The following is a 20,691-nucleotide window of genomic DNA, read 5'->3' as shown; positions in this document are numbered from 1 at the left end:
ACCTGCCCTCAAGGACTAGGATTAGTCTTTAGTCATTAGTCAACTCCAAATGGCAACCATCCAGCTCCAGAAACCCGATCCTAATGAGTCTGTGTGATGGAGTAGGTTAGAGTTAAGGAGCTGCTTCTTTAACTTGTTGAGGCTTTCATCTTTTCATCTGCCTTGCAAGCTTCTCAAAAAACCCATTCATCTCAAAGTACTATTCTTAGTCACAATTAACACAACGCCACAAATCGTTGGTCTTATTTTGTGGAATTAACTTTTGAGAAGTACATCTAATGTTAATTCAAATCACAGCATTAAAATATGAAAGAAGTAGCCCTCTGAGACATGAAGGGTATATCATATATTCAATTGTGTGTTGCAAAAATACAGAAGACAGTTTGGTTTTATCTATATACAATGCCCTTTAAAAATGTAAATAAATATATATATATAAATATATCAATTGATTTAGCTATGGCTCTGAAAAATATATCACCCAATTTGTTAAATATGTTTTTGTTGTTGCAGTAATTAGAGAGTTTAGAGTGTTTAGAGAGTTTTTTTTGCAGTAATTACAGCTGATTAACAATTTTTACTCAATCTGTTCTCAATCAAGTCTTCTGGTTGCTTCAACATTCACAGCTGTTCAAGTGCTGTGTCTTACAGCTGAAAAAAACACTGCCAGTGCACATTGTTCTGGACGTGATTCTCATCTCATTAGTGGTGCTATCACGATGTGTGGAGAAGAAAGAGCTGTCTGCTGGTGCTGGTGAGCCACATGCTGAATGCGGCATGTGCAAACTGCTCAGGAACCAGCGGTATATATTGTATAAAAGTCTTGAGCCACCTAATTTCTTTCTATTTATAAAGAACTTAAAAGTTAATGTTTGGTATGACCTCCTTTATTTTCTGCTGTAGATAGTTTTTTCGGCTTTGCCACTTTTGCCATCGAGTTGTCCATCTTCCTTTACTTTTTTAAAGGACACACTGCACACCAACATCCAAAGACAAAATTGGAAAAAGACATTCAGAAAGCCAGGAGATCTACTGCTTAATGACAGGAAAGTCAGGGTCCTTAGAAACAAAACAAAAAATGAGGGGTGGCTCGAGAGTTTTGCACACATTTTCAAGCACTTGACAAAACAGCAATAAAGTAATTATTTTAAAGGTCTATTTTAATATGAATGGCAAATTAAAGCACTTTATTCCTTATTTTAGTCATGGTAAACCTATGGATAGATATCACCATAATCTTCAGTTGCCCTCAGGACTAAAAAGCTCAAATATCACAAGGTAATTGTTCTGAAGTTATGACACATTCACTGCATATTTTAATATCACCTTTATCATTAATCATTCCCAGAAGCAGCAGGAAGCTTTTTCAGACAAAAAGTTCTAATAGACCCACTGCACATAACCTGCCAAAGTAGCAGACTGACAGAGTTAAAAATGAACTAGTGAATAAAGCTGAAGAGAAAGACTTTCTTTGTTGAGATGTTGGTGGAGACCAACAGACAGCTATAAGGACATAAAATAAATGAGTTCTGCTGAACTGGAAAGTTGTTTCATGTCGACTGATAAATAAAAGGCAACGTCAAATTATTGTTGTGTTAACAAAACCAATCTGACAATGATTCTTGGGTTTTTAACTTTAAAAAAAAAAAAAGGTTTTTCTGTGAGATCTTCTGGCTTAAAATGGCTTCTCTTAGAAATTCCACTTAACCCCTACCCCTCTTGTCCTCTTGGAAGTTTTTCCTTAGAGTTGCTGACCCACTATTACTCATTCAAGTCATCAAATGAGCCACAGTGTGGAAAAAAAGCCATGGGTCATTACTGTCCACGGGGCCAAAGTGTGAAACCCCTGTAAAGCAGGTGGTTATGGTTTAGCTGTCAATGTAAGTCCATGGTCACTGAGGTCACATGAAGTTGTAAATGTTGGTGGAAACAACTAGAAAGGGATCAAATGAGTGCTCCGAAGGCTTAGTGCTATAAGCCACTACCTCTGCTTACAGTGAATATAGATGGTCTCTTTTTGTTCATCAAAAGGTGTCATCCAAACAATGAATGGTAATTTTCTGCATCTTTCAAATGTGGATACGTTTTAGATACTGTGGGGTAGTGGGCTTATGGAACAAGACCCAGCAGCCACTAGCCACTGTGAGCTGATGAAGAACTGTGAGCTACCAGTTGTATCCCTATTGTTGGCAGATTCATGCCGTGTGCAGCATAATTCAGATCACAGTTTGCAGAATGATTTAAAATGGCTAGTTATGAATGAATATGATAGTGGCTTGTTTTCCTAAACTGTCTGACCTGCACTATTAAACTATAATTAACCCCAGTAACAAAAGTTTTAATCCACCAGGACTGAAATCTCCAAGTTTATTTGTTAAAAAACACAAAGTAACTTCAGAACATAGATCGAGATAAAGACATGATTCAAAGTTTGTGGAGGATGTTATGAATTTAGTCTGTCTTTAATCCTGTACTCAGAAAAAGAAAACAAAAAAGGAAGGGCACATGAGGTATACCAAATACTCCCTTTTCTGTTAGATTGTTAATGTAAAACATTTACAGCTCTCTTATGTCACCTTGAGTTCTCAGTGTGAGGAGCAGGAAAAAAACATTGATCAAACACATTCTGGAGGATGGCGACAAATAAAAGAGTTTTTCTAATTTGCGGCAAAGCTAACACCTGCAGTATTCAAACAGACTCGAGTATAAAGACTGTGAGATCAGCCAGACATTGACAAGCTTATTTTTCATTGAGCTGAACAGCAATTTAACTCCAGCAAGTGGCTGAATATATAAACTAGTATTCAGAATTAATCTCTTTCCAGCTATTTGCTAACAGGCAAAAGCTTGTTGGGTAAGATTCTGCTGAGGCAGGAGACTGAGTGTGAATCAAAGATTCAAACGCGTGCTACAAAGTGTGATCTTAGATTCAATTGCTCAGTGAAGCTCCTCACACCCCCAAAGCTGTTCCGAAAAGTAAAGGATCACAATCGGTATGGAGTGTGTGAATAAGCTTGTGAGACCAACACACCATGGCGTCGACTGCTGGTGTGCTTTGCGTGTGGCTCAGTAGGGTCCAGCACTGAGTTATTCCCTGGTATTTTTGCTCAGGTTAAAGCAGAACAGATGTGATTATCACATCTGCGGGATACCGGGGAACACGCTCATGAAGCTATGCCAAAGACTTCAGCAATGTGACTCAGGTGGCAGACAATGTCTGTTCTGAATTCCAAAAGGAATCTGGCTTGCAGCAATCCGACGGACTAATGAAAGCACAAGAATCTAAATTGAATAAGCAATGCAATCTCTAGTCAAATGTCCTCGCTGGCAATGATGTTGGAATGGTTTTAGAAAGATTGGGCAGGGGGTGAAAACTGCTCACAGTAAACTAGAGGTTGCTGCTATGAGCTCTGCACCTGCCATAAATGGCCACTTTCAAGGTGCCCAAAAGGATTAAGCTCGAAGCATTGCTATACAATTCTGTTTGTGTGAGATGCATATTACCTTAAATGCTTTTAAAAACTGGTATTTTTGATGGCATTGTGGAAGAAAGTACAAACTTTCGCAATTCTTAAAACAGTTGGGATGCTGTGTAAAATGTTAATATATGTTAATATAAACAGAATGCAATGATCACTTAAGATAGAAAACATGTTGAATGTTTAAAGTGAGGCATTTTACTATTTCATGAAAAATATGAGCTCATTTGGAGTTTAATGACACCAACACATCTCAAAAACATTGGGATGGGGCCACCAAAAGGCTGGAAAAGTAAAAGAAACAGATGGAGGAAGATTTTTCAGCTAATTAGGTTAATTGGCAAGAGGTCAGGGTATAAAAAGCAGATCTTGGAGAAGAAGATTTTAACAGAAGTGAAGATGGGCAGAGGTTCACCAATCTGCAAAAAACTACATCTACAAATTTTGCAATAATTTCAGTTTCATGTTTAATGATGTACCACTGACATGAAGTATCTCAACATCCACAAATAAAACTAATAATAAAATGATTCCAGGAAACCTGGAAAAATCTCTGTACACAAGGGACAAGACTGAAAATCAGTATTGGATGATCTTGATCTTTGGTCCCTCAGATTACATAAAATGACAGAGGTGGGTTGCTAAGTCCTACAGAGCTCCAAAACGTCCTCTACCACTGATATCAGCACAAAAGCAGAGGGAAGCTCCATGCATTGTGTAGGTGGCCCGTTTTGTGCATGTGGTGTGTAAGATTTTAAAGGTTGTTTTCTGAAGCTAGAACAGGTAGCTAGTTAGCAGATGAATTACAAAAACATTATCCTGGTGGAAAAAAGTGAGTCCAAACCCACTTTAGGCACCAGGCTGTAAACATGCTGATTTTTGCTGTGAGGATTTCACCAAGGGGCTCTACAGGGATCAGCTTACGTTTCAAGCCAGCATCAAGAAGCCATCTGAGGAGAACGGCAGATTTTGGCACATCTGCATTGGCTATCATCTCTCTAACTACGCCTTTTGTTTCTTGTCTTTTTGTTTCCCCTGTCAGTTGGGACTCAGACAGTATTATAATGCTAAATTTAGCAGAGTAATCTGTCCATGGGGAATTTGAATGTAGAATTTAACCAGCGATCATGATAATACATGAATGATGGTGGAGAAGGGAGAATTTTCTTTGTCAAAAAAAAAAAAAAGAAAAAAGATTCAAGCATTTCATCTGGCAGCTGTTTTGGTATCACTGTATAATAGAGCTCAGCAACTCATTCTGATGTCTTGTTTTTTTTAAAAGTGAATATTTTATATAAATTAAAAAAGAAAAACCTAACTGTTGGCTATGCTGACTTTCCTTGTTTAAAAAAATCACTAAGAAATCCCCCAAAATATACAAAGAACTCTAAACTTAACTGAAAGCTACAGAAAAACCCCACTACTGACTAAACTGCAAAGCATCTAACTTTGCTTTAAATTTTTAAAATTGCATTTAAAAAAGGTTTGCATCAATAACCCAGAAGCCTGCTGCAGAACAGCACAAAAAAAGCAGAGAGATTCTGAGACTAAGTTTGGAGATTAGCAGCGTATACCAGAGCATCTATAATTCATGTGATTGTTTGCGGCTGCGCTGACTGCTCATCTGATTGCTACACTGCTGAGGCCTTGTGCCGATATTTGCATGAAGAGAAAAACATTTGAAAATATTCATACCCGCTTCCGACTGCTGTTCCTTAGCAACCGTAGTGAAGCGAGTTGAAAGCAGTATAGTTTATGGTTTGTGTTTGCGTGTGCATTTCCAGCAGTGTCGTACTTACTTATTTTGCATCATGTTCATTATGATCCAGTCAGAGGGGTAGACATTTTTTCCAATGAGATCTTTGAACATGATAAATGTTTCCATTAGGAAATCCTGTGAAAGAGAGAAAGTTTTCAAAATGAGAACTGCTATTCTTCCTACTTCCAAGATAAGAGTAATCTGAAATGAACGGTTTGTCGTCCGTGGCTTTCAGGCAGAAACGGGTTTTAGATTCGTTTTAAAGGTCAAGGTGCTCGTGTATTTCTCTTTTGCAGGTAGCACACAAAACTAATAATCCAGTATTTTGTTAATATTACACAACTAATATTCATCAGATATCTGGGTAACACCTACAATGACCATTACCATTTAAAACATAGCATTAGTCATATCTACTCTGTCTGCACTCCCTAACTTTACATGTTTTAAGGGTTACAAAGTCACAATTAAAAGGCATCACGCACTCACCACTAAGATTATTGGATTCACCAAATATAAGCCAATCACATGGGAGAAACTCAATGCATTTAGGCGTGTAGACAGGCTTAAGTATTTCACAAACTGCTCATCTTCTTCCACACACATCCGTCTCTAGGGTTTACGTAACTTCATTTGTTGCTTATTTTATGTACTGCCTGTTAATATCAATTTAAAAGCAATTCCTACTACTGCTTTATATAGTTTCTTTGTTTTTTTAAAAATTATTGTTTGCATGACAGTTTAACATCACCAGGGTTGCAGCAGAAAGAACATGGGCTGAAATAGTTGTACAAGCCTTGAAAATACATCAAATAAACCCATTGATGTAATGGAATACACGGCTGTAATTACGTTTAGCTTCACTGTGCTTTATTGGTGGGCCAGTGATATTGATAAGCCTATTAACTTGCACCATCAGCAAATTCTTTTTTTTGTTTCAGGTTACAGCTTTCTTCTCCGGAAGGAATAACCAGCGCTACACAGCTGTGCATGTTTACTATTGCCATCTGGTGCCGATGTCCCTTTTTATGAGTCTTACCAAATTAATTGTGATTACAATTGTTATGTTCAGTGACGCCACACAACAAAAAGATATCCTCATCTGGGCTACAGCCAGCATCAGGATCTATAAGTGACCCATAGCCGAACCATCTTCAGGTACCACAAACCTGCAGAAAGATTCACGTTCATTACAGTGATTCCTTACCCTGCTATGGGAACTGGATAAGGAGTCCCAAACTGGATTTTCTTCTAAAATCCACTGAAAATATTACATTTAAGCCTCAATAAAAAAACAAAAAGCAAAACATGCAATTAAAATAAATAGTGCTTTTAAGAGAGAATGGGATGTCAGTGCATGCCAACTCAGTCACACGAGTACAAAAAAAGTGATTTTTCAAATTACAAGCAATGCCAACGTATCTGTCAGTGTGCGTTTTATAAAGCTTCGCCTGACTCAGATTCGTGTTCATACGATGAAAAAATCTCCAAAGAGCAAAAGCAAACAGAGTGGAGTAACTGAATGCTAATCTGGCAGGAGATAGGAGAGAAAGGCTGCTTTGAGGGCAGAATTATTCTGAGCTGAAACCCATAACCTCTGCGAGATTTATCCCTCCTCCACAGCTTGTTGGTTGCAACAAGTGATCATTTTCCCTCAGGAGCTACTATCACCAAGAGGAAGTGCAATACATGTATCGGCCCAAGTACAAGGACTAAGAAAAATTCAATTTCATACTTTATTGCAAAAGAAATTGTATTTTTTCCTCTATAAAAGCTCTAATCTGACTTTTGATTTCTAGATAAGACAGAGCAAAATCATTCTGAAGCACAGGCAAGTATTTTAAGTTATAAAACGACAATGTGGCCTGAAGATCCAGCAGACACAGAAACACTGACAGAGTGTACTTACCACCACATCACTCCTTATCTTGCCAAAGGTGCTGATCAGATGAGCATAATGATAGTCGTCCATCTGCCTCAGTACGCCAGTCATGCTGGCCACGAAGCTTCCCTGGAGAAGAGAAAGTAGTGCATTCAATACACAATCAAGTTTAAATTGAAGGATCGGACAGAAAGAGTCTGTCTTTGATTTTTTGGCCACTGACCACCTGACTTGACTGGATTGGATCAGAGTACTGAAGCAGGCTTGGCCTCCCAGGTTTAAAAAGGTAGGCACCCTCACCTCATGGGTGATCTCATTAACCTGCTGCCCTCCACTCGTCAGCTCTTTGTCTCCACTGATTATAATACCCATGAGGTCCCCAAAGTGCCGTCATTCATTTGCAGAGCATTATCCTGCCTCTGGTTAGTACAGTGTATATGTGCTGCAGAGAAGAGATAAGTGGATGGCAATGTGTGCAAGACTAGGTGAAAAGAGGTTGCTGCTGCCAGTCAAGTGTCATTCCTTTGATGTGAATAGACAAAGCCAGATACACACTGAAAAAAAACAAGTGGAAGACGACTGGAAAGGCATGGATATGAACGGCTAGAGTTCGTACTGTTTACAGCTGACAGACTGCACAAGAAATTCACATAAAAAGATGGATTACTCAAGAGATTTGTACAAAGGATAAGAATAATCAGCTACCAAGAGACCAATACAAGAACAAAAGAAAACCAGTAAGACACTAAGAGAAGATGTTTGTTGTTATCTAACAAAAGATTTGGGGCTAATTAAAAGGAAATCTAAAGAAAAAGTTACAGAATTTGCTTAAATACTTTTGAAGAATAAAAGCATACTGTAATGATTTACTGTTCCCACAGTTTTACCTCAACCAGCTAATCAAAAATGAAAAGAGAAGGTAATTAAAATTACTCTGAAAAGAAAGCATGAAAGCACACCCAGCTTAATGAATATAAGGTCTGATAAGCATTAAGATACACAAGCAGGAAGAGTGACTCTTTATCTCTAAAGTCTGCAAAAATAAGTAGAATGCTGGCTAAATGAGACGACTTATAGTGCACCCTTTTCGTGCATATCTTTATTTAAAGGCAAAATCTTGCACGAAACATATTTCAAGAACAATTCAAAATAAGGCCAAGAGTAAGGTCTTCCTGTTTGACACTTATCTAACTGGCAGTAAAGCAAGCTGCACGAGACACAGAAAGACCTTAACCAGCAGTGAAATCACCATGTCTCCATAATCTATCATCACGTGAACAAACTCCTGATTGGGATTTTAATTTGACTACCTCAGTGAAGCGAGGAATGGTTGAGCAGCTCTAAAGCAACTGATATAACATTGCTGCTTCATGGTAGTTAATCCTCACAAGGCTTTGCTAGAAAACTTCTCCTTGAGCTTTAATTAGGCCTGACCTACCAAAGCACAAAACACAGCTGAGCAGAAGGGATGCTCGCACACACACAAACTCCTGTTCTTACCTCACCTGACCTGTCTTACCAATTCTGATTTTTTTTCCCCCTCTTTACTTGGATTTTATGGTTATTTTTTGCCTTAATATCCATATAATATATTGTACTGCATTTACATTTATCATGCTTATAATAGCTAACAACATTAAGATAATAATGCAAAGGCACCAAAATAATCCTCAAATGCAAACATCATGTTTACTTCGCCTTCCCTTAATGCTATGCAATGCTGTTGACGGTTTCACTTCTCCTCTCTGTAACGCTTCACAGAAACCATGTTATATTAAAATGGAAATATTTCTCTGACACACAGAGGACCAGACTCCTTCATCTGTGAGGGCATGTAAGTTTCAGTTAGTCTCAGTTCTTCAGCACTGAAGAGCACATTCAGACTAAGACTGATTAGAAAGTACCAAAGAGACAAGTGTACATACAAAGTCTACAAAGTGTATGAAGTGCCTAAGAAGTGGTTCTCTTGCCCGTCTCTATCTTTGTATGCTACTAACTGAGGAAAAAATGTTTCTGTTGCTCAATCGTATTCGGGAGTAGATACATGGATGGGTATTCCCACATACTGAGTTATAGATGATAATGGCCTTTTTTACCTCCAGAAAGGAAGTTGTGGTTTTGTTCATTTGTGTCTGTTATATTTGTCTGGGTTATGGAAAGTGGTGGAGATGTGGGGTATTGACAAAAGCACAACCCATTACAAAAATACATTTTATTGGAATTACACATTATATGCATCTGTAATGCACTACTGTTTGAAAATTCAATGACCAAAAGGTTAAGATATATGGGACAAAATTAAAAGGACAGAGTGCAAAAAAACAAAAAAAAACACACTACCTAATGCTTACATAAGTACTTCATATGTATTGCAGTTGCACTTGTTCTTGTTGGAGACCTGCTGTCAGCTGCAGCACCACCTTAAACAGAACCTGGAGCAAGGTGAAAGGCTGCTTCATGTGTTACTACACAATGCTCACTGAAGCTGCAGAACAATATAAGGGTAGTGTTGCTAGCTGCAGTGGAAAAAGGTTGGACTTTATTAAATTGAAGTGAATTTTTTCCTTGAGTATAAAAAGACTGTAACTACTCCATATAAATATATGAAAGGGAACAAAATATGGGGAAAACATGCAATATAAAATATAAATATATGTATATGTAGCGCAAATAATTATTTAAGTGCTGTTGTAGTGCAAAGGTTACATGAGCTATCTATAGCTATGGGAGACCACCCAATCATTTATTGATGACAAAATCCTTATAAAATGCTGGTGCAGTTCAAATTACAAAGAAGCAGTCATTTAAAAAAAACAAAACACGTCAGCCTCCTCTACATGCATAAATTAACTGGTAATTACCTGGCAACAGATATTGAATGATGCTGTGGAGAAAAACAAAAGTAATCTAAAAAGTAGTGTTTTTACTTCCAAAGAAGTAATGTATTACTCCAAAAAATGATGACTTGAATGTTTTTTTGACTAACGAACCCAACACTGTTTATTAGAGTTTGCTAATAAATGTCACAGGAGCTTCAAAGCAGCCAGCAGTCACTGATGCATGCTCCAGCAACACCCTAGCCCATACAGACTCAAATGGTTGGATGAGCTGGAGGATATCCCACATTTGTTCTTTTTCTTATGTTCAACTGTGAATGAATCTCCAAGATAAAGAGCCTTCAGCAAACTTTGTACATGCTGCAAGCCTCATTGTGGGAACTGCCATAAGGCTCCGAGGCTGCATACAGTAGCATAAGCCCCCCCAAAGCTCACTACCAACATTCAATCAAGACCGCCAACAGCGCAGCCATATATCTGCCAATGTTACTATTGATTTTATTCTTGTAATTTGTTGCTCATGAATGGATCTTAAGCTTCCAAACAAATACAATTTCTGCTGGAGGCACTAGGATCAGCTGGCAAATCCTGATGGAAAATTAAATACAGGTGAGGAATCTTGCAACCATATTTCCAAATTGCCGTGGTACACAGGGAGAGGCCCTCCCAGCAAAAGAAATACAGACGGCGCTCTGTGCAGCAATTAAGATCTAGATGCGAGGCAGAAACATGAGTCACACCAGCTGTTAAGGCGTAATGCGAGCAATGGAGATGTGTGTTTGGAGGGAACCAGGAGGTCTCTAGAGGCCAACCAACCAAACTCTTCACTTTTATCACTGGGATGAATCCAGTAATGTTACCATGACAACTCTTTTATTTCATATAGGGGGAGAAAAAGAATGGAAGTAAGTCGAATAAAGCAGCGTTAGAGAAGAAAGGTTCAGAAAAGAAAAGAGAAAAAAAGTGTCCCTCACTGGTAAGAAGTGGGTCGATCTTTTCTGATTTTGTTATAGAGGGGAGAAGGTATGTGACACACTGAGGAGCACCAAACAGACCAGTTGCAGAGGAGGAAGTGATAGAAAATGCATTTTACTGGGCTGCTTGCCTAACGAAACGAAGAACAATAACCACAAAAAAATAACAAGACTAAGAGAAAAGAAACTGAAAGGTTTAGAAATGATGAAATATATCTTTTTGCATTTTAGTTACAGGGTCACTTTAATTATGTGACACGTCCGGCATGTTTTGTGGGGTTTGTATTCAAACTCGAAGGCTGAAATTATTTGAACTAAACACTTTATAAAAAGGAGTTATTTTATGATAAATATTCTGGGTAAAATGACACTCTGTATATTAATGAAAATTGAAATCAAAAGGATTTGAAATCACGAATTATGCTGAAAGCTCTTTGAAGCAGTGTAGGCCAGAAAAAAAAAAAAACTATTACCAGGATGAAAAATGTAAAAACAACAGTTTGGCATTTGCTATTTCTGGTGAAGAGAATGTAAAAGTATAAGAAGTAACAGTAGAGCAAAAGTAAATTCATAACACAACACAAGTTAATGTCAAAGGTTTGTACATCAGCTGGTTTTTGCAAAACAAATCTCACAATCCAAAGCCTGTTTGAAGCTAAGATAACAGATGAAAGAATTTATAGTGATCTGCACTTTGTATTATATCTAAATAACATTTTTTTTCTGGCTGTTGATTTTTTAAACAGTAATGAGATGGATAGTTTGCGTTACAGTCAAATGATCAGGAACAAATTATAGACAACCAAAGCCAGAACGCAAATGGTATCACAGAGCGCTCGGATCAAAAGGACGACATATCTCAAAAGTATCTAAAAGACAAGCAGCCCATCCAATTAAAATACTACCCAATTATAAGTTAACCATCTTTCTTATGAAATTTAACATAATGATAGCTCATTAAGTGAGCTGGGTGCTGATAATAGAGCACCGTCATTACTGATCAATCTCTCCAATATAACATTGTGCATGCTAGCAAGGCATTTTTTTTTTTAAATCTATAAAAGGAAATATTAATCTCATGGCCTCAAACTGAAAGGAACCATAACTTTTAGCCTCTTCACTGAGCTACTGCAGGAGATGATGAAGCAGCAGAAGGACAAGACCAAATTGTTCATGACGCTTATGGAAACAGTCATTTAATGGCCGCCAACTGAGCCGTCAATCTCAATTCATTTATCTACTGAAACAATTTCTCAGCCTGAACAACAGTCAACAAAAAGTTTACAGGTGATATCTATCACTGAGTCTAGGAGCTGGAGATTTCCCAAACCCTGCCTCCATATCTGTCTTATGGGCAAATGAAACAGATTCTTAGAGGAAATGAAAAAGCGGTGATTAGAGGGCAGTGCCTGATCCATCATATGCGGCTCTCTAGCTTGCATCTCCCTGATAATTCATCTCACTTTAGCGCCTGACAGCAGAGGAGCAAAAATTGATGTTTGCTCTGAAGGGCTGCCCTATTAACAGAGCATTGTTTTAAGCCTTTAATTAAGCCAGTGGGGAAATGGCACAGCGGTATATAGAGTCGTACCAAGAGCCTCAACGAGTCTCTGAACGAGGAAAAACTGACACAATAGCAGAGGGAAAAAAAAGATGAGAACGAGGGGTTGATGACCAACAGGGATCCAAATTACTCCCTCCTCCTCTCCATTAGATTCAAGCTTGATGCAATATGATTTTACTGGCTCATTATGATGGAAATTACAACAGCACAAAGGAAACCTCGCATGGGCACCATGCTATTTAATCTTATAAGAACAACACCTGTGCAAGCAGAAGTGATTTGGGCTGCTAAGTCACGGAGGTTGTAAGGAAAGTGCAACGCACCCAACGACACACAAAAAAGATTCCAGTTTAAATTCTCCCCAATTTGCCTCCTCGCTCAGAGAAAGCATTAAGGGTTGCTGCAGATGAGATTCAAACATTTCCAATGAGGTGATTTTGTGAGGAGAATTCAAATTAAAAGATGACTGGCATCAGTAGTGCCTGACAAGAGAAAAACAGGTTAGAAGGAATGCAAAAAGATAGAGAAATCCAGAAATTAGCTTTGCGTCAACTATATTTAAAATGTCCAATTAAAAGTTTCTGTTATTATACTCATGATTATAGGTCATGGATTCCTTCATCACAAACATATATTATTCATGTTCTTGAAACTAAATATACGTAAATGGAATCGAAAAAGAACAAAGGACCAAAGACAACAGCACTTTTCACACTGGTCTGTCAAACGCAGGCAGAGCTGACACATACAATGTACTTGGCCACCGCTACACAATTCAGCTAACCCGCTTGGCTCCGACATCAGGCCAACAAGGTGGCAGGCAGGAGGGTTAGCCAATGGAAACAAGTTGGAGAGCCAGCTGAAGCCATTCACACTTCATTTGGGCTTTTTTTGCAGCAGCAGCAGCAGTGGGTTTGGTGCTTGGTGATGTCCAGATAAACACTTGACAGTAGATAATATGTGCAGAAAACCTGGGCAGCCAGCCATGAAAGTGACCCGTTAATTCATTCATTCAGATGGGATTCGGCTAAGACAAGCTTGAGGAAGCACTTTCACATCAAAGCCAATACACTTCCTTGAACAGACAACTTAATTTATATAGGGAACCCCACTGAATGAAGGCGACTTTCTTTGACAAGAAAGCCCCGTCTCTACTGCCAAACACGCATCATCCACCGAAAAGGAATGAGATCTTACCGACCATTGCTTGGTCAGTGTGACAGATTCGGAGATGAACTAGAGCACGAGTGGGATAGCGAAGGTCAATAATATGTTGCCATGTTTTGATGCCACGAGACCCGAAACTGTTTGCTATTAAAGATTAAAACCAGCTTTTAAAAAGATGTGGTTGAAGACAGTCCACGATTTCAATTGGCTGTTGGTGGTCAGTGAGCCTGAGGCAGAGACAGAAAATCAGACAGATTTCTGGAAGAAGCTTTAAAGCTCACAATGCACAGTCTGTTCGAAACACACCACAGATGCCCTGACACTTTGTTTAAAAATCAAATGTTATTAAGGATGAAATGATCGAAATAATCAATGTGTAAAACTGTATATAGGGTTTAGAGGTGACTACTAATCTAAATTAGTATGCAGTATGCTATATGGTAATATGTAGTTTAAGAACAGGTAAGGTCTTCTGTCAAAAGACTTGATCAAATTTAGTAAATAAGGATTACAATGAAAGGAAAAGAACCGAATCAAACAATTGTTCCACAAGGTAATGCTAACAAAATGTTTGGCAATTAGTGTGAGAGCAATTTGACCTGAGAAAAATCATTGAGAGTAGTGACAGTAAGATATCCGGCCCTATCGAATCAGTGACCTCTCTGGACAAAGGTATGACCACAAGGTGAGGCAAATTTACATTAAAATGTTAAAGCAAAAATCCACAATTTATGTAAATATATTCAAGTACGGTGATAGTTCATTGCATTTCACTGCTCCTTCCAATCTATGCTAACATTTGGTTTTTTCATCACTTTGTCTCTTCTCACAAGGTAAAGTTAAGTTGTTCTCTGAGGTTTTTGAATAGAAAAAAAAAAAAAGAGTACCGTATACATAAATTGGTTTGTGCTTATGTCTTCCAACAAACAAATACATACTCATAAATTTAGAATCAAACCATTAAAAGTACACAGAACAGGGCATCGGTTTGCAGAAGCTGCCATGTTGCCATGTCCCATCATCTTGAGTACAGTGGCCGAGATGGACATCGTCGTTCCGCCTAATCGAGTTATGTATGTTGCTAGAGACCAGCCACATATGCACAACTTCTAAGTTAGTTTTGTAACATTTATGTAATTGCTGATGCATGCTCAATCATTCAGGTAAGTAAATCGCAAAAGATTGATTCCTTTCATCTGGATGTAGCACTTGGATGAGTGATGAATCTCAGTTTAACAGCTGGTGTTAGGCTTGAGTTTCCTAAAAATCACAGTAGTAGAAACACACGGCCGTTGGATGACCGAAACACGTTTGTACTAATGCAGCCACCGTAGCTAGGACTTGAGGAAGGGTAAGAAAGTTGACTGCAAACTGCAATCTGCTGACATCTAGTGGTGAGATTTTATACAATGTACCTTTAATGACATCATGTGATGTTATTAAAAGGTACAGTTATTTGGTAGCCAAATTCTAGAGATATCAGCGTCCAAATCCAAAGAAATATTAAAAGGAAAACAGAACTCTATCTAATGAAAGCAAAGAGTAGATTTTACTGCAACAGTAGACAATCACAGCAAAATTACAAATCACACAATCTATAAATCTATTTACAGGCTAAGCAAAAAAACTAGGTCTGGATTTTCCATTGACCACAGTCCTGTCTATAGTGTGCATGTAAGGACAAGGACATCAAACAGGAGGCCCCTGAGGATTTAGCTTTGAGGTAATGAAATCAATACGAGAGGAGAGTCACTCCAGCGACTTGTCCTTTGCCACCAGTTTATCCATCTGAGAAACAGTTTGCTTACACAAGCAGATCGTAGAGCAGATTCCAATAAAAGAAAATGGCAAAGCCTATTCTGTTCCTACTAACAGTAGACATCATCTCCCAGAGGAGTTCTACCCATTAAACAAATGCCATTACCCTGGGTTCAAATCTAAAACACTTTCCAAGAACTGAGATGTTCCAAGGTCAAATCTTTACAAACATAATGCAGCTCTTTGTGTTAAACTTGCAGGTTTTCGCTGCTTGGCTGAGCAGTAACAAGGCTGTGAAGCAGATGCGTTACTGTCATTCCAAAACAAGAACCCAGACTCATAAAACCGTGCTGTGAGAGCAGCGTTCAGCACCTGGAAGGTGCAGTCAGTCGGGAGGCAGGGGTGTCTTATGTGACGTTGCAGAAAAGTGAGATGAGGCAAAGGGGGGAAAAAAGAATAGCAAAACTTTCTTTTGTGTGTCATAAAGGACTTTGCGGCGAGAGCTGTGATGCCGTAAGTCAGCGATAAACAACGGGAAGGAAGTCTGATGAATGTAAATGTGAACTGAATATAACTGTCATACACATCTCCTCTTTTTATTCTATAAAAATCTTTGGGCCTGTTCTGCCACAAATGACTGAGCTGTCCACTTGGCTCATTAGGCTGAAACTGAACTGTGTTCCTGCTGTCAAGGATAAAAGACATTTAACGGTGACACAGGAAGTATTTCCATGATCAAATAAAAATCATTAAATGTGATCCAGTACATGAAAAACAGTGTGATAAAAAAAAAAAAAAATAGAATAGCTTTATATAAACTTGCTTTTACTAAACGAAGTTGACTAAATTATAATTCTAATTTCCAGCCTAGAAAAAGATTGTTACAAATGGATTCATTCAATCAGTTTGGAATGTTTTAAATGTATTTCTCATTCATAAAACATCCATTTATTAAGAAAAATTATGGATGCATTTATTGAAGCGTTCTTACAAATCAATGTTATTATTTCAAAACGTTTTACAACTGTTTAAATTTCATGTCATATTTTAAATTTTCTCCTGATCATTGATTTCTAGCCCTCAGTAACAAATGTTGACTTCACAGTTGCATGAACGGAGAAAGAAGTGACTCTTTACCCTGTTTGGTAAGGAAAGATGTGTGCCCTTTATTTGCTTTTGGTACCTGTAATATATATATTTATATAAATGCTCACACATACAGACACACGCACACTTACTTCACAGCAGCTGCTGTCTGGAGAGCTGCAGCTCATTACCATGGTACCTGAGGCTTATAGCAGAAGTTGGGTTTTCCCTGTCAGTGACAGCATGAGCTATGGCTCCAAAAACATCCGACCAAGCATACACGGCTACACTTTTACATGATCAGGGTTTCACCGAGTGTATTATTTCCCTCCTTCCCCATTATGGTAACTAAATAATACAAAATGCACCACAGATCCAATTAAGCCTAAATAAAGCTGCATATTCCCTTATGAAAACTGGTATTTTCCTGTGACAGATGGATAAATACCTGAAAGGGGAACGGGCAATAGAAGCTCTGTAATAGGCAGTTGGGAGGGAGGGAAAGCAAATGAAATTTTCCCCTCACACAAAGAAAAAATCTGTAGGGAGGTGACAGAAGGTGAATGGACTTGCAAGAAAACTCTCAAGGGTAACACATGACAAGCATCAACATACGGATGCCAAGAAACTCAAAAGAATCAAAAACACAGGTGTGAAGAATGACAAATCTCAAAAACATCGGTCTGTGTGTGAGGTAAGGTGGCCCTCAACAAAGCCATTCAAAGTTGGAATTTATTTCTGCTCCTGACAAACAAAGCAAGGCTTCGAGGATATGAGGTAAAGATGTGCATATGGTTTTGTGATGTCACTGATATAACTGCTTTATAAGATTATAAGATAAATGGATGGTGCACGAACCTGATAGATGTAGCCAAAACTAAAGCTCTACTTTCTCCACTGCAACCTCCCTTCCTCCCTTTGCACTCTCCATCTCTTTTTCGCTCTCATGTTCCCTCCCCCTTTCACTTAATCTCTCTCTCTCTCTCTCTCTCTCTCTCATTGTCTCTCACTCTCTCTCTCTCTCTCTCTCTCTCTCTCTCTCTCACTCACTCACTCACACACACACTCATACACACACACACAGAATAGAGGAGAAAGCCAGAGAGCAGAACTGCGGCGGCACGATGGGGATATTCAGCCTGCGTGGGCTCCGTCGCTGAGCCGTCCGGAGTTCAGCCACAGTATGTGTGTGCCTGCTCGTGTGTGAGTGTGTGCATGCATGCATGTGTGAGTGAGTGAAAGCCCCTGCCGACACCGTGTGGAGAAAGGGAAGAAGACGAAAAGAGACCGGGTGGAGAGAAGGGGGAAAAAAAAGAAAAAAAGAGGGGGAGTGTTGACTCTGTCTCGGGCTTAGAGGAGGCTCACGCTACTGGATCATAGACGCCGATGTGCAACAACTACTCCCAACTACTGCTGCCCCTGCTCCACCTGCGTGCCACTGCCTGACTGTCCTCTTTAACTTCTGCCATGGCATAGCCTCCTCTTCCAGCTCGCTTCTGATCTACTGAGGAAACAGGCATGCATGGGCACAACCAGGGATCTAGGCTATCACATCCTTTACGTCAGTAATTCACAGTCTGAGGTAAGTTGCTCTTCTCTGCTCTTGTCCTCTCCTCCATTTCACCTCTTAGTCTGCATCTGAAAGGGGGGGGGGAAGTCTGCTCATATAACCTATGGAGTGGGAAATCCAAGAAATCTGCTTGCTCAGAGGAACTGAGCCCTGGATAAGCCATAAGGAATATTTTCAGTCAAAATGTTCTCTTTAGTCAGATGATCAAATATCAAATCTGGGTGACAGATGAAAGGAGGTAAATCTCAGATGGATTTTACACTCAGATGCCTCTGCTCGGGTGAAGGGAAAATTCAGGGAGCGCTTATGGAATGTGCTGGTGCTGACTTTAACAGACAATTTACTCACTTCGGAAAACTTTACACATGAAAATATTTGAACTATTGGTTAATTTTGCGTCTGGAGGGAGGGGAGGGGGTGGACTAAATGCCAATGCTTGCTGACATTTATCAGATCTCGAAGGTCAGTTTTTCATTTCCAAGAGGATTTTGATCCACATTTTACCTGACTGAAGCGGCATACAAAGCTAAAACAGTGCTTGCGTATGAGGAATTGCATGATGCTGCATTTCCTCTCAGCTAAGTGAGCTGAGTTACATAAAACACGCCGATATCGATGTTCAAATTAAGAATTTGTGAATTATTGCATTAAGCTGCTTTCCCACGTTTGGCTGCAGCAGTGTTTTAAAAGCAGGGAGCATGCAGCACAGAGAAACACGTAGTGAAAGCTGGGCATCACACAGCTGGCTGCATCTGATGAAGGACCTCCAATGGACACTAATCTAGATTAATGGAGTTGGTGAAGTCACCATCTCCTTAAAGATTATTGGTGCATTTGTGTGTGTGGGGTGATAAGATGTTGGCACTGGGTTGCCGGTGTTTAGGGGGTGAGAGGGAACAAGGGCTGCCAAGAGCCCTCACATCTCAACTGTCCTTCAGTTGCCACACAAAATGCATTTCAGTCCCACTCATTCCTACAAACCTCTTGCTACCGCTCTCCGTCTCCCCTTTAACCACAGCTCACATCAGCGCTCTGATACAATCTCCTGTATGCTCTATTTCACTTTCAGCAGACACTAAGAAGAAGACAGAGGGAAACAGATAAAGATGGATGGAGAAAGAGAAAGAGATATAGAGCGAGGGGGAAAGAGACTGTCTGCAAGGAATAGCAGAATAAGGCAGGAGAGGATATTGAATTTCTCTTTGCTTTTATAATTCCATTATATGAAATTACAGGGTAGGAATAAAGGTGAGAGTCCAAAAAAAGCAAAAAAATATGATTACTTTAACTGGCTGTCTTACTTTAACCTTGACGCTTGATGTCTTTATGAGACCTGGGGGATGACAGTCTAGGAGTAATGGATGCGATGGCCAAACGCTTCAAAGCTAGTCTTTATTTCTAGGAGACATCAAGCAACACTTCACCTTCTAATACTACAGAGAAAAAGAAAGAGGGACAACTGCCACACGTAAACACACGAGACAGGAGTACGCTCAGGCCATCACCTATGTCCTATCAGTGCAAATGCAGAGAGGTTCCTGGAGATTTAAAGCTGGAACAAAGTTAAAGCTTTTACGTGTGCACACAGAAAGGGAGAAATGGCAAGGGAGGGGAGGGGAAAAACACAAAACAAAAAACATTAGAGGTGGCCTGCAAAAAGTACACGCGTTTCCAAACGAGTGGTGAAGTGTACATTCACCTCCCATCACCCCGCTCACTGGGAGGGGTACTCATTCATCCAGAAAACAAATGACTCTCCTATAAAAGAATGACTGCTTTTGGAACAAGCCAGATGTTACCTTTCATGTGCTAATAGGATTATTCATTAAGAATGAGTATTTTCACTGGGAGGACCACAGCAACGTAATGCAGTTTGGGTGAACTGTGTGTGTGTGTCGCTGAAGATGGGACCATGTGTAGATATGTGTGGCTGACTTTGTACATCACATGAATACAGAAGGAGGCACTTCACACCTGATCTCACCTAAGTGTTGCTGCAAGTGTATGTGTGTGTGAAACATGTGCTTTCCTATTCATCTGCAGGAGAAAAGGAGTTTTTTGATTTTTTGAGGCAAAAATGAGACAAAACTTTAAAACCAACAACTAAATATTGTGTAGCTGCCCTTTGTTCTACCAATTACAGCTTCACCTCCTCAGGGATTTAAAAGGGCACCTCTTGGGGTAGGAAATGTTCAGTGTTATTGGAAACTCTGCAGTTTGAAGGCCCACTCAGCAGCTGGGGATGTGCTGAGTCTGATGGGTGATGTCTGCATGAGTGGTATGTGTCAAAGTGCTATCCACTGCCAGGATCAATGTTTCCCAGTATAACACTGTACTGTAACAAGACGAGGAATGTTATTCACTATGGTGATCAGTGGGGGAACTACAGTGATTTACAAATCATGTAAAACCTGAAAATAGTGGAAGACAACACACCAAATATTATAACATTTTATTGTTTTTTTAAAATATAGCCTTTTGAATTTGTTGCGAGCGGCATGCTAAAAGAAAGAAGAAGCTGGGACAAGGCCATGTTTACTACTGTGTTACATCACCTCTTCTTCTTGACAGTGTTTTGTAAGAGCTTGAGAACTGAGAAGACCCTCTGAAAGAGA

The 20,691-nt window shown here is 39.3% G+C and overlaps 2 protein-coding genes across 3 annotated transcripts in view; one reads left to right on the top strand and one right to left on the bottom strand.

Moving 5' to 3' along the window:
• Positions 1 to 20,691, bottom strand: part of dock1 (dedicator of cytokinesis 1) — a 196,043-nt gene that overhangs the window by 53,085 nt on the left and 122,267 nt on the right. For both annotated transcript variants that reach the window (XM_085284890.1, XM_085284891.1), the window contains exons 28-29: positions 7,148 to 7,249; positions 5,279 to 5,373 (exon numbers count right to left, since the gene is read on the bottom strand). In XM_085284890.1, coding sequence (XP_085141016.1) covers positions 5,279 to 5,373; positions 7,148 to 7,249 — 197 coding nt within the window. The remainder of the gene's footprint in view (positions 1 to 5,278; positions 5,374 to 7,147; positions 7,250 to 20,691) is intronic.
• insyn2a (inhibitory synaptic factor 2A) overlaps positions 17,584 to 20,691 on the top strand; it is a 32,046-nt gene continuing 28,938 nt past the window's right edge. Inside the window, exon 1 of the mRNA XM_085284893.1 lies at positions 17,584 to 18,088. The gene's annotated coding sequence lies outside the window, so the exon portion shown is untranslated. The remainder of the gene's footprint in view (positions 18,089 to 20,691) is intronic.

This window comes from Mchenga conophoros, linkage group LG8 (assembly GCF_057382185.1).
Source record: "Mchenga conophoros isolate Kocher_MC1m ecotype Shallow Benthic linkage group LG8, M_conophoros_male_GT1.1, whole genome shotgun sequence".
Classification (NCBI taxonomy): Eukaryota; Metazoa; Chordata; class Actinopteri; order Cichliformes; family Cichlidae; genus Mchenga; species Mchenga conophoros.
This window is presented reverse-complemented; position numbering and strand designations above follow the sequence as displayed.